This window comes from Corvus brachyrhynchos, unplaced genomic scaffold (assembly GCF_000691975.1).
Source record: "Corvus brachyrhynchos isolate BGI_N302 unplaced genomic scaffold, ASM69197v1 scaffold5, whole genome shotgun sequence".
NCBI classification, from domain to species: domain Eukaryota; kingdom Metazoa; phylum Chordata; class Aves; order Passeriformes; family Corvidae; genus Corvus; species Corvus brachyrhynchos.
In genome coordinates this window covers 5,070,171-5,085,312 of record NW_008238321.1, presented here as the reverse complement: position 1 = coordinate 5,085,312, position 15,142 = coordinate 5,070,171, and the positions used below count along the sequence as shown (strand labels likewise).

At 43.5% G+C, this 15,142-nt stretch overlaps 1 protein-coding gene across 1 annotated transcript in view; it reads right to left on the bottom strand.

Annotated features, from left to right (window-relative positions):
* Positions 1-14,731, bottom strand: part of ARHGAP17 (Rho GTPase activating protein 17) — a gene marked incomplete at its 5' end in the record, with an annotated part of 22,960 nt that extends 8,229 nt beyond the window's left edge. The window contains 18 exon segments of the mRNA XM_017734262.1: positions 1-3; positions 5-128; positions 1,200-1,217; positions 1,355-1,511; positions 1,637-1,728; positions 2,078-2,191; positions 2,834-2,914; positions 3,353-3,434; positions 3,965-4,076; positions 4,469-4,596; positions 6,732-6,813; positions 6,970-7,038; positions 7,694-7,805; positions 8,505-8,581; positions 8,784-8,895; positions 9,993-10,069; positions 10,859-10,963; positions 14,651-14,731. The exon segment at positions 1-3 is cut by the window's left edge and continues 47 nt beyond it. Coding sequence (XP_017589751.1) covers positions 1-3; positions 5-128; positions 1,200-1,217; positions 1,355-1,511; positions 1,637-1,728; positions 2,078-2,191; positions 2,834-2,914; positions 3,353-3,434; positions 3,965-4,076; positions 4,469-4,596; positions 6,732-6,813; positions 6,970-7,038; positions 7,694-7,805; positions 8,505-8,581; positions 8,784-8,895; positions 9,993-10,069; positions 10,859-10,963; positions 14,651-14,731 — 1,626 coding nt within the window.
* Positions 14,732-15,142: the final 411 nt, after the last annotated feature.

Genomic DNA, 15,142 nt, shown 5'->3' with positions numbered 1-15,142 from the left:
CGGCCAGCGCGGCCGCGCCGGGCTCGCAGGGCGGCAGCGGGGGCTGGAAGGCCGGCGATGTGAGCTTTCTGTTTACAGTGCCACATCGCCGCGGGGTCGCGGGGAAGTCCAGAACCTTCACACCAAAGCTACAGAGAGAAGAGAGAGTGAACACAGCAGGCAGCCACCCCCAGGTGCTGCAGCAGCAGGACTCGGGGTGTCCCACCCCCAGACAAACCCCGACATGCAAAGCAGCAACAAGGAAAGCTCCACTGGCTGCACAACACCACGATGTTAAAGCTTCCACTGGCTGCAGAACACCAGGAATGTTAAGACATGCAACAGGATTTGGCTTATCCCCACAGAGGGATAAGCTAAACGTCAGTGAACAAACTACTCAATTACATCTGGAGACAAACATTGATGACAATGAGGTCAGAGCACTCAGAATCTCACATGTAATTACAGACATTTCCTTACACAGCAGAGTAGCTCCTCACATGTATTCTGCCACACGAATTTTGTTTCTATCACACACTAAGTTGCAGTAGAGATTCAAAAAAAAGCTACTGGATACAGGCTGTGATTTGGTGGTTGGAATGAGAGGTCCTTTATAGTCCTTTCCAACCCAAATAATTCTGTTTGTGTTTCAAAGAGAACAGTGGAGAAACTGACCCAAACTCTAACAGATTTTAGAATGTATACAGCACATTTATTCTAGAATTTAATTTTATTCTTGTGTTCAACATTGAATCTTGAATTGATTTTCTTCCTCCTCTGTGAGTGCTGACAAATTTGCATGTGGCTGGTCATAGCTAACAGGTAACAACTCAACATTTGCATCAACAGCTAAAACAAGCACATCACTTAAATACTCATGATGAGTGATAAGAATGAACATTACACTACATGTTATATGGGAAACAGCACGTTTTACTGGGAGTTTTTAGCATTCTACTGCTTGCTTTGGCAATACTGTACCATCATCAACTCAGAAGTCTTATCATGAAGGCACCAGGTAACACCACCTCAGCTTATGGGCTTTGAAAGAGAAGCCATGGAATACCAGAAGTTAGAGACTCAGAGAAGCTACTGCAGACACTTCTGTTCCAGTGAATCTTAGACCACCCCCAATCTGTACCAGGAAAATGGAAACTGGGAAGAGCAATATCTGCTTGGGATTTAACATGCACAGAGTGTAACGGAAGGAAGTACATTACCTTTGAGCCATCCTCAGGCTGCAACAACAGGAAATAAATCACTATTGTTATCTACAGTATTTCCATGAAATTCCTCTCCTGTCACCAATGAAAGTGTCTGAAGCCTCATTGGAAGAGGGCTAATAATGGACCCCTAACCTGAGAATCACACCTACCTTTCCTTCTTCAGCAAATCCCCTTCCATCACAGTCATGCTCAAAGGCCTCTTCCTCTCCAGGGTCCCACATTCATAGTCATTCCCAGTGTGTGACAAGTGATTGGAATTAACAGTAGGAACTGCCACAAATGCCCCAGACACATTGAAATCTTCATCTGGAAGAGGGACAGACAGAATGCCTCCTAAGACACACATATCCCAAGTGGTGCCTCACTGCACAAGCCACTGGAGGTTGACCTGGAAGGTAATGTCAAACTCCTGAGCTATGGCAGGAACTCACCTCCAGGGAAGAACCAGTCTGCGTGCTGAATAATGGGCTCAATAACTGCTACCACATGCACTGAAGTGGCTGCTGCCATTTCAGCAAGGGATCTGCAGGAGAGATTTGAAGAACACTTTATTCAGAGTTCTATCAAAGTAAGAAAATTAAAATCAATTCAGATTACATGAATAGCAACTTAGGCTAAGCATGATGGATTAACTCCTCAGTACCAGAGAAAGAGCAACTGTGCTGAATACTCCAGACTATTCAGTAACATTCACAGCTTCTGGAAACATCCCTAAAAATCTTCCTGCCTCAAAGGACCTGGAGGCACAGGCTGAAAGAATACTTGAAATATTTTTTAGGCAGTCTGTTGCTGTGAATAGACTAAAGGATTCAAACCAATCAATTCTACAGCTTCATCCAGTTCTGCTTTGTAGCTTTCTTTAAAGAACTCACCCTTCATTCTTTGCCCACAACAAGTTGGGGCCCAAGACTATGGCGATGTTGCTCGGTGTCATTTTGTTAACATCGCTGTTCTGGGCAAGCTTGGCTAAAAATTTGATTAAATACCTACAAAAAGGAAAGTAATAATTAAACAGCAGGAACTAAGAGCATTTCTTGTTGAAAGCAAGTAAATAAAAATTCAAGAACTTGTAAAGAGAGCTCCCAGCAACACAGAAATAAGATGAGCAGCCTTCTTGCTTGGCAGCTGCCCAAGGTTTCTGCTCCTGAATCATAAAAGTTGAACTGAGTAGCAAAGAAAGCACCTCCTATCCTAGCAAAATAGAACCACAGAAATATTATATTTCCACAGAAAAACACATAGATTCAGCTAGTTTCACGTCCTGTAATGGAAATTCCATGCTTCTAGGAATCACCAGAGCTGGTTTTGTTCCGGTTCATTTCCAAAATGCAAAACCAAAAGGAAAAATGAGATGTTTAAGATAGATTCAGGTGATTTCTAAGACTGGAAACTACAGCAAAGAGCAGAGTGTGAGCCATAAGTAGAAGGGTTCTGTGCATCACTATTTTCAGACAGTCAATAGTGAATTAAGCTGAGAACACCACCTATGCATACCCACTGCTGCAGGAAGTAAGAAGTATTTTTATAAATCTCACTGAATTTGGCCAAGAAAAGCACACCTGGATTAGAGTTTAAGTTAATTGGCTTTGAGGTGCAAAGCAGCTGAGCTAAGAGATGTTTATGCCTACCTGAAGTTAACACGGTAATGCTCAGGTAATCTGTTACAAATCCTCCATAACTCTTGGAGCTTCTTATCCTGGTCCTGAATACTGAAACAAGAAAAAAATGCCATGACATCTTACTTTCAGGTCAGAAATTTGTTGTGTCTGCAGTGACAAAGAGATGATGGCATAAACTTCCATTTATGCCAAATAAATGCATTGTTCTGTATTCAGGAACTCAGTAACCTGCTACTCAGATCCCTGAATTACCTCTACCTGCAACAAAACTGCTTGAGCATCAATACTGTGCAGCCAGCAACCTGAATCAGCCCTTATGGTTAAACAAAACAGATATTTCACCACATTTTGTGCAATTTGTACTAAGCTATTTATTATTTAAAATAATTTGTTGCATGAAATACCTGTTAGTGGAAAAATAAATAACTGTGTGAGCTTGGTTGTTTCTTTTGAATTCATCTATGAAGAATCAAAATTAATAGAAATATGCAGCATGATTTCCTGTACAGCTATTTTTAGCATGCTTACTTTGCAGCTTGTGTCCACTCCTCATACAGGCTGTAGGTCATGAGAGGCTCTGGCAGCTCCCGCAAATAGGATTTCAAGGCACCTGCAATGCAGACAGGGACAGGTTGGCTCCTTCAGCCACTGTTTTCAGGCTTCAGGGAAAATCTGCCCTCAGATTTGCAGTTGTATCTGTGCAGTAAGTCCCAAGTACCAGGGAAACACTGGCAAGATCTGACATTTGCAAAGTGTAACTGCTCAGATCTTAACACAAAGCGTCTGTCAGTAATTAGTGCAATTTGACAGAAACATAGGCTATAAAACTCAATCATCTCTTCAGAACAAAGAACTTTTGAAGATGCATTAAAGGTCTACACCTGGGTCTAATCTGCCTTGACCATATTAACACTCTTGTCATGAGAGGAGATGTGACAGTTAAGTCATTATGGTCACCTGAATTTTACACACCATTGTCACAAATGCATCAGGTGTGGTCACCACGGGCACCGTACACTTATCTGTGTCAAACTGTGCAGTGAACTTTCAACTTCTCCCAGTTTAACTGTGGAGATCATGGAGCATGAAGCTGTGCTGTATCAATTTACACCTGGTTTGGATTCGGAACACTCCCAGTACCTGCAACAGCGTGGGGATCTGAGTAAAACTCATCAAGCTGGGAAGTGGAACAGTCCAGGGCAGCTTTCAGCTTTTTTAACTTGGAGGCTCCAGCAGCAATTCTGAACAAGCCCTGCATCACAGAAATAAAATTTATTGATTAGTAACCACACTTTGGCACAAGCATGGAAGAGCACCAGTTTTACAACAGCCTCTTTCAGAACATTTCAGCTTTGGTGCCTTCCCCTGACAGTGTTATGACCCAGCTGGCCCTTCGTGTATCGTGTCACATCTGACCACAGTTTAGCTCCCCCCCCACCCTTGACCCATTCCTAATTTTCATTGTATGCGCATCCATCTCCAAGACACTTCACACAGTGCTGAGGTTATTCTGTTGCAAAACATTTACCAACTACATTAATGAGTGAGTTACTGAAGCAACATGGTAACAAACAGACACCACTTCATGAGCTTGACTGGGCCCTTTTTCTCCCACTTCCTGGCCTGTGATCTGGAATTACCCACCTCCTCTCTCATCCCTGTTTCCAGGAGCATCATGACACAGGCTTCGATAGGAACGGCGATTTCCCGCCCACTGCGCTTGAGATGCTCTTCCAGGGGAGTTCCAAAAGCTGGTTTTTCAGTCCATTTGTCTAAGTTGGAGAGTATCAAAACACTGAGCAGAATATCTACCAAATCCTTGAACTACAGCCCAGGCAAGAAGAGAAGAAAGCCTCTAGTGCAGCATAGAAACGTTCAGACTACAGCAGGAGTTTTACAGCCCTTGATTGGTAAAGTCCCTTGGATCATGAGGAAAGAGAAAATGAGGCTGCTGGTGGTCAAGAAAAGAATACTTCTGCATCTTTCTGGATGAAGTATCACATACAAATTCTGTATATAACTGGAATTACAAATAACAAACCTCAGCACAAGTGCCAGCACAAGGCTGCACATTCTCGTAACACTGATTTGGCTCCAGTCTGCAAGAATCTGTGAGGAAAATTTTGTACAGATTGCATGACCTGGGCTGATTTTTGTTTTAACTGTATTTAGGGTGAATAAAAACTGAGCTGTTAATAAAAAGTTTATTCCTTAAATTTGATTCCTTAAATTAGCAAATTACAGTGAATGTTAACAGCCCCAGTGTATCACATCAGAACTACCACGGTTACAGGCCAACACTGTAATTTTCAAATTTTCAATTTATTTCTTTAGTTCTTGTTTAACTCCAATTGGCACAAATTTCTCCAAATTGAATGTGAATTTCTTCTTTCCTACAATTTATGTTCTGACCCATTTCTGCTGTTTTAACTGAAAAAATGCAGATGTAAAAGGTTATTGTTAGTACAGATGTGTTACTTCTTTTATGTGGAAAAGAGGCCAAGAAAGACAAAAACTTCAGAGGACTTCAAAGAGTGCTCTGAAGGCAAAGTGTTTCTGCAAAGGATTTAATTCACTCCTTTTCTTTAAAAACCCACATCAATCACATCCCTTGTAAGGTTTTAGTCCCTCTCATTCATTAACATGCCATGAAATGCACGTAATATTTCCCAACTTTTGCAAGTTACAGCAAACATTAGGAAAATAAACCTCAGTACTTGTTCGAAGTCCCAGCTCTCATCCCTGGAAGTGTCCCAGGCCAGGCTGGACAGGGCTTGGAGCAATGGGGTAGTGGAAGGTGTCCCTGCCCATGGCAACGGTGGGCACTGGATGGGCTTTAGGGTTCCTTCCAACCCAAAGCTTTGTGGGATTCTAATTTACACCACAGCTAGAAACACAGTGTGAGAAATTCCCTACATTCAGCCACTGGAATACCATGGCTCCCAGCCACCTTCTAGGGAGGCCAGTCTGTTCTGAAGCATTTGTTCCTCAGCTGCTCTGTAGAAACTTTCCATACAACAGTAACAAATTTCAAGCCATATCCACAAAGAACCTTCTGCACAGCCCTGCTAAGCCCTGGTGCTGCACCAGCATCACCTCTGCATTCCCTCCTCTCCCACACTGACAGAGTACAGATATTCCACACCATCTTCCACAATGCTCTCATTTATTTATGTATTGAATTGGTTCATCTTTTACAACCTGCATGTGGCCACAACTGAAGATACCTGAGCCTTGCTGAGCTCAGATTGTACTTTCTCTCAGACTCTGTTCACCTGTTTCTCCAAAGATTCAGGGACAGCACAGCCAACATTTTGGAGAGTAGTTTCCAAAACAACACAGTGCATGTTCACGCCAAGTCATCAGTGATACACCTGAAAGTCCCCTGACAGTGGAAGCTCAGCAGCAGTTCCAGTTCTTCTTAGGGAAGAAATGAAGCTCTACAGTTCACTTTTTTAGCTGCTGATAATCAGCACAAGAACCCAAACTCTCAATTTTCCAGCAGGCAGTGCACAAGAATCAAGCTCCTTAAAATACATGGAGTTTTCCTGATAATCACCTGTAATCACTCAAGAACCAAATCACAACAACACTTTCACTGGCCTAAAGAGCCAGGTATGACTTAGCAAAAGGGCACAAGGAAAACAGGTAAGCAAATAGAAAAATCCTTCCTTTACCCTCCTGAATATCAGAGATCCTTAATATTTCATTAGTGTGTTAAACATGGCTGGAGAACTCCAGAGAACACGAAGATGGAATTATGCTTGGGAATGTAAAATTGTTAAGCAGATCAAAATGGCCTCATTAAATCAGTCTGCATGCAAGAGAATCAAGACAGAGGAGGAGAATATTGTGCATAGGTGGCACAGGCAAGGAGAAGCATCAGCCAGAGCACAGGTTACTTTACCTTGATGGGCTTGAATTTCGGGTAGGACCTTTTCTATGACTGCTAATGCTTTTCTATGGTAATCTGCTTGTGCTTCTAATAACTGAGAACAGAAGCCACATTTTAAAAACAAAAAGAGCATTAGCTTCTGATGAGCACATAAGACAAGACTAAAGGTTTAGCACACAAAATGTCATCTCTGAGAACTGAGTGTCTGTGCCCAGCTGTGCTGAACCAGAGCCCCACTGCCAACACTCACCATAACAAAGCAGCGGGCGTATTCCCCTTCCTTGGACACGAAGCTGTACATGTCTGCAGCCAGCTGATCCTTTGGGAAAGATGCAAAGCAGGGCAGCAGATTTACTCATTTCGAAATGTACAGAAAGATCTATTGTGTTTATTTTGCCTGCAGGAAGTTTGAACTAAGAAGCTGTAATGCACCTGCTCTGCTCCATGTGTTCTTCAAGCAAAATGAATCCAAAACCTTAACTCTGGTTTACCCAGCAAAGCACTTGCCCCCTTCAGTCAAGAACATATTGCCATTCAATCCAGTTATTCATAGCACTCAAAGACAAGTACTAATAAAAATGGTTTCAGTTCTCAGTACTCAATGGAGTATTTGCTGTTGAGAAGTGAAAATGAATGTCAACTGCTCAGAGCTGTGACAACCAGCATGGTCCTGGGATTTCCCAGCTTCAGTTTCCTCCAGGTGCCTCCTACTGCATGGCTGCTCCCCGGCTTGGAGCACCCAGAACATTCATTCATGCCCAGGACATTGTTGTCTCAGACTGAAACTGAAAATAATGTCAAACACCCAACTTAGAAAAACCCTGGATGGAGTTCCTCATTGAACTAAAGCAATTCAGAGATCAGCTGGCATTAAAATACTCCTAGGACAAGCAGTGTCACAGCCACATGATTTGCAGCTGCACAGTTGGGCAATTACATGGGAGGTCTGGAAGGGACACTCATCCTGTCCTTACCTTGCACTGCTCTACTTTATTTCCAGCTTCATCCATCTCTTCCTTAAGAGATTCTATTTTTGAAGGATGCACTTGGAAATTTGTTCCTGAAGTCTTGTGGGCTTGGTTGTATCTGGGGAAGAAAAGTTTCATTTGGTGAAAATCAATATTCCACAAGAATCTGCATTCATGGCTTCTTTGGAATTGGTTTCTTTCAACAGGAAACAAACCCCACAGTTCCAGAGGTTTTCCAACAGAACTAAAAGGTTCAAAACACACCATTCATGACATGCTGACCTAATCCAACCAGCAACTATAAAAATCACAAGGAATCCTGCATCTGCCACAGTCTGTAACATGGGTGTAGAATATGCTGAAAACCACCAATTTTCATGGCAGTTTAAAACCATTTAAAGGCACTCAGGGGTGAGATGAACACCCCAGGACCCTCCCAATGCCATGGTTCCATACAAGGCTGTAAAAGCACTTGGTGTGGTTACACAGTGAGATTCCTGTTCCCTCTTTAAGCTGAAAACTTCAGTGATTCCTTATTTAAGTTAAACACGTATTTGAACTGGAAACTGGATGAGTTTCCAACATTTTTCCAACTATATGTAGGCATGTAAGAACTCCAAAATCTTGATTCTGTTTGGATCTAGCAGTCATGGGTCCTTTTCTGGTGTAACTTAAATGTAAGTTTGTCTTTTTTCACCCATTACCTGCTCACAGCAGCATTTCAGTAGCAAGCACCAGATCAGAGCAGGTGCCATGAGATACCAACAAGGAGTTCACATGGATAGAAAACCACTCAGTAACTAAAATGCTCTCCTACCTTCCCCTTGCAGAATCCCAGTCCAGCACCAGCTTTGCAAGCTGCTTCCTCTGCTTCTGAATGTTTGGGATCTCTGTCTGAAATGAGAATTAAAGGCTTACATTGAATTTTAAATTGTGTATTGTAACACATTACATGTTGTAGGTTCCATATCCACTTTCCACCACTAACACAGGACTCTTAAAGCAGTTTTTTAATACCAGCACCAAGATAAACCCCTTTTGCTCAGTTTATGCATCAATCCAGATGTGTTTCTCCTCTCAGGCTGAGCTGTCTCACCTCTGTCAGCAGGCACAGTGGATCTATAACTTCTCTTTCAATCTGTACTTCATGCTGGGAGAGCTCCATTGCCAGTTTATTCTCTGCATCCCCACAGGTATCCAGCATTTTCCTGTAAGAATTACAGGAAATTGTTATGGGAGTTAACACTGACTGAAGAAGAAGGATTCAAAGGAGAGCAGAGCTTTGGAAAGCTTTGTTCTGTATAAAGCAAAGCATCCCTTCACAGCCTAAACCCAACTGTTCTGTGCTCTCTTGGAGAAATCTGGGATAAGCAACTTTTGTCTTCAAACTTTTGTCTTCTAAATTCCTGAGCCATGACAAACACTTTGCAAGCTTTTAGACATCCAGGTGATTATACCAGCCCTAAGGGCACAGAAGTCAGTATTTATTTCCAAGCCCATCCTTCCATCTCACCAGATGCAGGAAAAATTGCTCAATGCAGTATTTCATTTTCTCCTAAGCCCCTTTAATGTGAAGGTCTTAACACCTTAATGCCCAGCAATCCCACCCCCAGCAGTCTCAGGCTCCAAACCCATGACTTGACCTTTATTTTATGCTTGTTATAAGGAAACCCGCTATTCTCTAAGATTTTTATCCAGGTTTAAATCTCCTGCAGTGGGTCAGAAATATGTTCTCAAAGGTTTCTAAGGTCATTCTACACAGTCTCCATAAGAATTCCCAACACCAATGACAAAACCCACTTGGCTCTAGGAACTCAGCACATGGAGATTCATTTGTTTCACTTTCCTGTAAATTGCAAATAACCACTTTACCAGGATAGATAAATTGGGGCTACTTTGAACTAGAAGCTGTTAATACAAATAGACATTATTTTAAGTCATCAATTCAAACCTGCAGAACACCGTTTATAATATATTAAAAAAACAGTTTAATTGTAGAATACACAACATTTTAAACTTCAAATGGAGATGATAATTCTACTAATCCACAAGGATAAAAGCAATTTTAAAAGCTTTTATGACAGCAGAGAATCAGAATCCTCTGGAATGCAATTCAGCCTAAAACTTGTGCCCAAATCATTCCAGAAAAACTGCTTGCTCACTGTTTCTCCCTTGGATTAGAGAAAGAATCTAGAAATATTAAGTTTTATTAGATTGAAACCAGCCTTTGTGCACCCAGAGGCTCTAATTAGAGCCCTGCAGGCAATAAGATGTCAGACAGCAAGTCAGAAGAAAAGGCACTTACCCCAGCAGAGTTTCATCACTCAGCTGGACGGATCCTTCTTGCATATTTTGAGCCAGAGCTGTTAGAGGCAGTTTTTTCTATGGAACAGAAGGAACAGTGCTTAGCTGAGTGCTGCTCACTCTTTTTTTTTTTCCCCTCTAAGACTTTTCTCCTCTTCCATATGGTTTCTATTACATGCATGCAGCTCATTCTTGAACTTAAGAAAATGCCAAGTCACAAAAAGTTTCAAGCCCCAAGACTCCTGTTCTCAGACACTCTGAAAAGCACTTTCTTCTCACTTTTAGCTGGAGTGACTGGCCCCAAGCATATCTCAAACTACTGCCAAGGAGAGAGAAACAGCTTTAAGCTGAGATTTAAGCAACCAGCTTGTCACCTCTCTCTCCCAGAGGTCCTGTGTGCCCCTGCTCTCAGGACTGTGTTACTCAATAAAAGGAGAAAACGTGAATGTGAATTATTTCTGGTTCTGATGCTTTAAGAAAACCTACCTATGGCTTTGCTAAGGAGGGGCAGAAATCAAATGTGTACAGAAAACCATTTCCAGCCACCTGGAGGTGTCAGTGTCCAAGGGCAACTCCAGATCTGAGGAGTTGGGTCAGAGCTGCAGAGTTTCTTCTCCTAGCTGGGTGTCACAAGAGCTCCAAGCACTGCGCAGACTGCAGGGACAGGAAGTGTCCTGACACTGCTGAGGTGTTCCCAGGCTGTGCTGTTGTGCTGGATGGGGAATGGCAGCTGGTGTTTCACCAGTGCCAGCACGTGAGCTGGTCTGACAGAGCTTCGCTCCCCTCGGCTGGTGTGAGGCAGAGCAGCTGAGCTGCACCTGCAGGAGCAGCAGGGTGGGAGTACAGGGCACACACAGCTGTACTCACATGTCTCTTGTCAGGGTCTGTGCCATGCTGGCCCTGCAGACAGGCAATCAGCCTCTTCTGGGCCAGGTGGCACACGGACCTCACGGTGTCCAGACGCCTCTCGATCTGATCAGCCCCGGGGGGGGAGAGGGGAGGAAGAGAAAACAACACAAAAACCAGAAGTTATTTCCCTGGCCTCAGCAGAAAACCTTCCCCCTGTACCACACTTTGCTCTGGGTTGCAGATTTCCCAAATTCTCCAGCTTACAAGAAGTGCAGCTGCTTAGTAGAAGTGCCTGACAACAAAAATGCTTGAGGGGAGATTGAAATTGGTTTTTTCCTCAGTGGCACAGAAACTCAGTCAGAGCTCACAGCACTGGAAAGTGGGAAAGGGAAAAAATATTGCCCTGCTTGGCATCTCAGCAAAAGGGAATTAGGGTGACGCCTGCCATCTGAGATGAATGGCACATGCAGGGATCTAAGACACTAATTTAGGGAGAAAAGTGTGGGAAAACTCGTAATTTTCAATGTGACCTTGTAAAGCAGGTGCTGAAGACACATCTGACAGCTCCTTCCCACTGTATGAAGCTGTACTCCAAGCTCCTCCTGCATGTCCTTCCCTGGCTGTTAAACACAAGGACAAAGCTCCCACGTGCTGAGCAAAACAGTATTTTCAGGGAGAGACTACTGGTATTCAAATGGGATATGGAATTAAAAAATAGGAGTCAAAGCACAAACAAGAGTTCTGTTTATCACCCTCTAATTCAAACATGGCTTAATACACAGCCTGTGAACAGGACAAATATATACACGATAAACTGTTCTTTTAAGGGATTTTAAGTAAGGAATTTGGACTATTTTATTTCAAAGAACACCAAAAGCAAACAAAGTGATGAGCAGTGGGACAGAACTGCTCATGGCACTGAGCTCTCCGTGCACAGCACCCAAAGAATGCTGTTTATCTGCATTTTGATGACTCACCAAGAATAACAGGAGGCCCTTTGGAATGGATTCTATTTAAAAAGCAAGGGGAAAAAAAAAAGTAGATTTCATCTGTAGAAATAATCTGAACATATTCCAGTTTTTGATACAGCTCTAAAATCACTTTTATTATATTTGCAGGAGGGCAAAATGAACCCAAGTTGAAGTGCTCAAAAAACTCAGTAAAAATCTAGTAGGGTAGAACAAGGTGCAGAGAAACTGCCCAGGGATTTCTCTGAGAGCACAAGGCTCTGCCTTTTATTAACAGAGCATGGAGCAACAAATTCGAAATTAAGTCCAGGTGGAAAAAGTCCATATGGACATAAATGAACAAGCAGGTATTGTTTGTGGTCCATTGTTGCATCTGAGATCATTCACTTCTCTTGTGTTATCTTCAAAATGAAATCCTGGAATTGTTTGGGTTGGAAGGGAGCTTAAATCTCATCCAGTGCCTCCCCCTGCCATGGGCAGGGACACCTTCCACTGTCCCAGGGTGCTCCAAGCCCTGTCCAGCCTGGCCTTGGACACTTCCAGGGATCCAGGGGCAGCCACAGCTTCTCTGGGCACCCTGTGCCAGGGCCTTCCCACCCTCACAAGGAGGAAATATCATCAATGCATTCTAAGCCACCCTCTTGTTACAAAGGAATTCATTTTTGCAAGGTCAGGTAGTTAAAACTTCTGAAAGACTGAGCACAGGGTTTTCCCACACCTGGAACACGGTGACATCCTGGACCTGAGCCACCTCTCAGACCCCAGCAGACCCCAAAGGCCAGGGCAGCCCTGGATGGTGGCTCACATTCCTTGGAAAGGCTCTGGAGCACACACACTCCCTACAGCCTCTTTCCAGGCACCCTGCATTGCAGACTCCGAGGGCAGATGACTGATAGGAGGAACATGACCCCAAAACTTCACAGTCATACCCTCTCCTCTCTGATCTGCCTTCTGAGATGTCAAAGATGTCAAGAAAACCACAAAGGACACTAATCTCCTTCAAGCCACCTCTGAACTGACAATGTGACCCACAGGCCACGATGTCTGTCCCCTCAGGGCATCCCCAGAGTACAGAACATCACACAATTGCTTTATTATCTGCCACGAGGCTGTGCCAGAAAGCAGGGCTATTGTAAAAGCCTTTTCAGTACTGAATTATAGCCCTTGTCTTCAGATGAAACACATTGAACTGACACTTGAAATGGAGCACAACCCTTCAGAAAACAGAACAAAAAAAAGCTGTAACAATCCTGTGGCAAAGCTTGAGCTAAATATAAAAAAGCCCAACTGTGAACCATGTTTGTGAAGTGAGCAGCACCATGTTTCCAAGCTCTTGGGTTAGATAAGAGCCTCCTGCCCCTGCACAAGCCCCCAAGAGCAAACAAACAAGTGAGTAAATTCTTCCACTTGGGTGTAGCCAGGCTGCTCAGGGCCTGGGAAAGCCTTGCTTGCAAAATTTTTTTGGCAACAAGCAGCAGAGCTTTTGGCTTTCACTTCTTGTTACTATTCTGCAGCTAAGCAATAAACCAGATGGGCCCTCACAGGCTACCAAGGTGTTTAACATCCTTTGTGTCACTGAGCTGCACATCTCCTCAGAAATTAAGAACAGAACTGTCAGACTAGGAAGGTATTTTTAGTTTAAATAAAGCAACCCCCTGAAAACGGGGTGAAATGTTTCAGGTCTGCTCCTCTCACCATTACACTGGCACAGGGTGCCCAGAGAAGCTGTGGCTGCCTCATCCCTGCAAATGTCCAAGGCCAGGTTGGCTGGGGCTTGGAGAAACCTGGGATAGGGGAAGGTGTCCCTGCCCATGGCAGGGGGTGGAACTGGATGGGCTTTAAGGTCCCCTCCAACCCAAACCAGTCTGGAAGTCTATAATTCAATGTATTTGTGTTGAATTCATATTGGAAGGCTGACACACTCCCTCAGCTGCCACTTGAACCTGAGCAGCTGGAGAGCTTTGAACTAGAAGCACTTCCATCATCTGCTTGACTTCCCTGTTCTATCTACAGGTCCTGACCTCTAGCAGGGCTGAGATGCTTTGTAATTAATCAGATAGAACCACCACACTTGAGGTCCCAGGAGCAGCCAGCCTGACTTCCCTCACCAATTTGTGTTCTTTTTATAAACCTTTCATAAAGGAACAAGAGGAAGACAGCTATGTAGGACAAGTATGCAGGCAAATTTGCTCCATGGAATCAGTCACCCTTGTTAATGTGACAGTTGCAGTTTAAATTCCACCATGAAAGTCATGTCTGATGAGATGATAAATTTGCACAAAGATGACAAGTCTGCAAACAAATTGATGTCAGCGTGACAAGCCTGAGAACAAATACCACAGCTAAACAAGAAGCATTTGTACACTTACTCAGAGCAATAACAGACTTTAAGAAAAAAATTGCCATTCTTTATTAGTGAGCAGCTGGAATGATTTTTAAGCCACTTCTCTTAAGGCCCAGTTGACCTGTTCAGGAGAAAGCAGTGAGGACAGAAACCAGCTGTGCCCAGCCAGGGTTTCTTCATCCTCCTCAGACAGACTGGCAAATCATCAGCACCAATGGCTCATGGGCTTATCAGGCCTGTTCATCTCATTAAAAGCAAAAATGGTTCCTCCTTCACTGTACCAAGCCACATGATAGGACTCAGAAACAGAAGTAACTGAGCTTTTCTACTGAGAATGTATCCCTGTTTTTTTATGTGCTGAAAAGTCAAAGACATCCAGGGTTCCATCCCTGACACGTGCAGTATTTTTTCCCCACATTAAGTACTCCACAAACCTCGAAAGGCTCACATGTCACAACAGAACATTAAAAAACCCCCATATTAAGCGTGATACAATACCTGCAACAGGTCTTCACTGAGCACCTCTGTTCTCTCAGCCCTAAGGGAGGAAAAAAGACCATTGTCAGACAATTGGCATGTTCAAGGTCAAAGATTGCCTCAACAATTCCAACAAAACCTGCTCAGTTCCAAGTTATAATCCCTTTACTGCCACTGCTGCAAACACCACCATGTTCACCATGTCACAGGCAGCCCTGGCTCCCAGCACATGGAGCTTGGGACACCCTGACACCCCTGGAATGCCCAGCCCACAGCACAAATCCATTGCACCAAGCTCAAAATGCTATTTCCAAGTGCACATGGAATAATCCAAAGCAAATTGGAATCAATACACCTGAGTGTAAAGGAATATAAAACCATGGGAAGAACAGGAGAGTCACCTTCATCTCTTTGTACTGGAGCACTGCAGAGCTTTATCCATCAGAAGCAGTGGGAATGGCAGCCTAAAGCTTCCTTTAACCCCACCCATGCACAACCTTCACCAGAAACCTC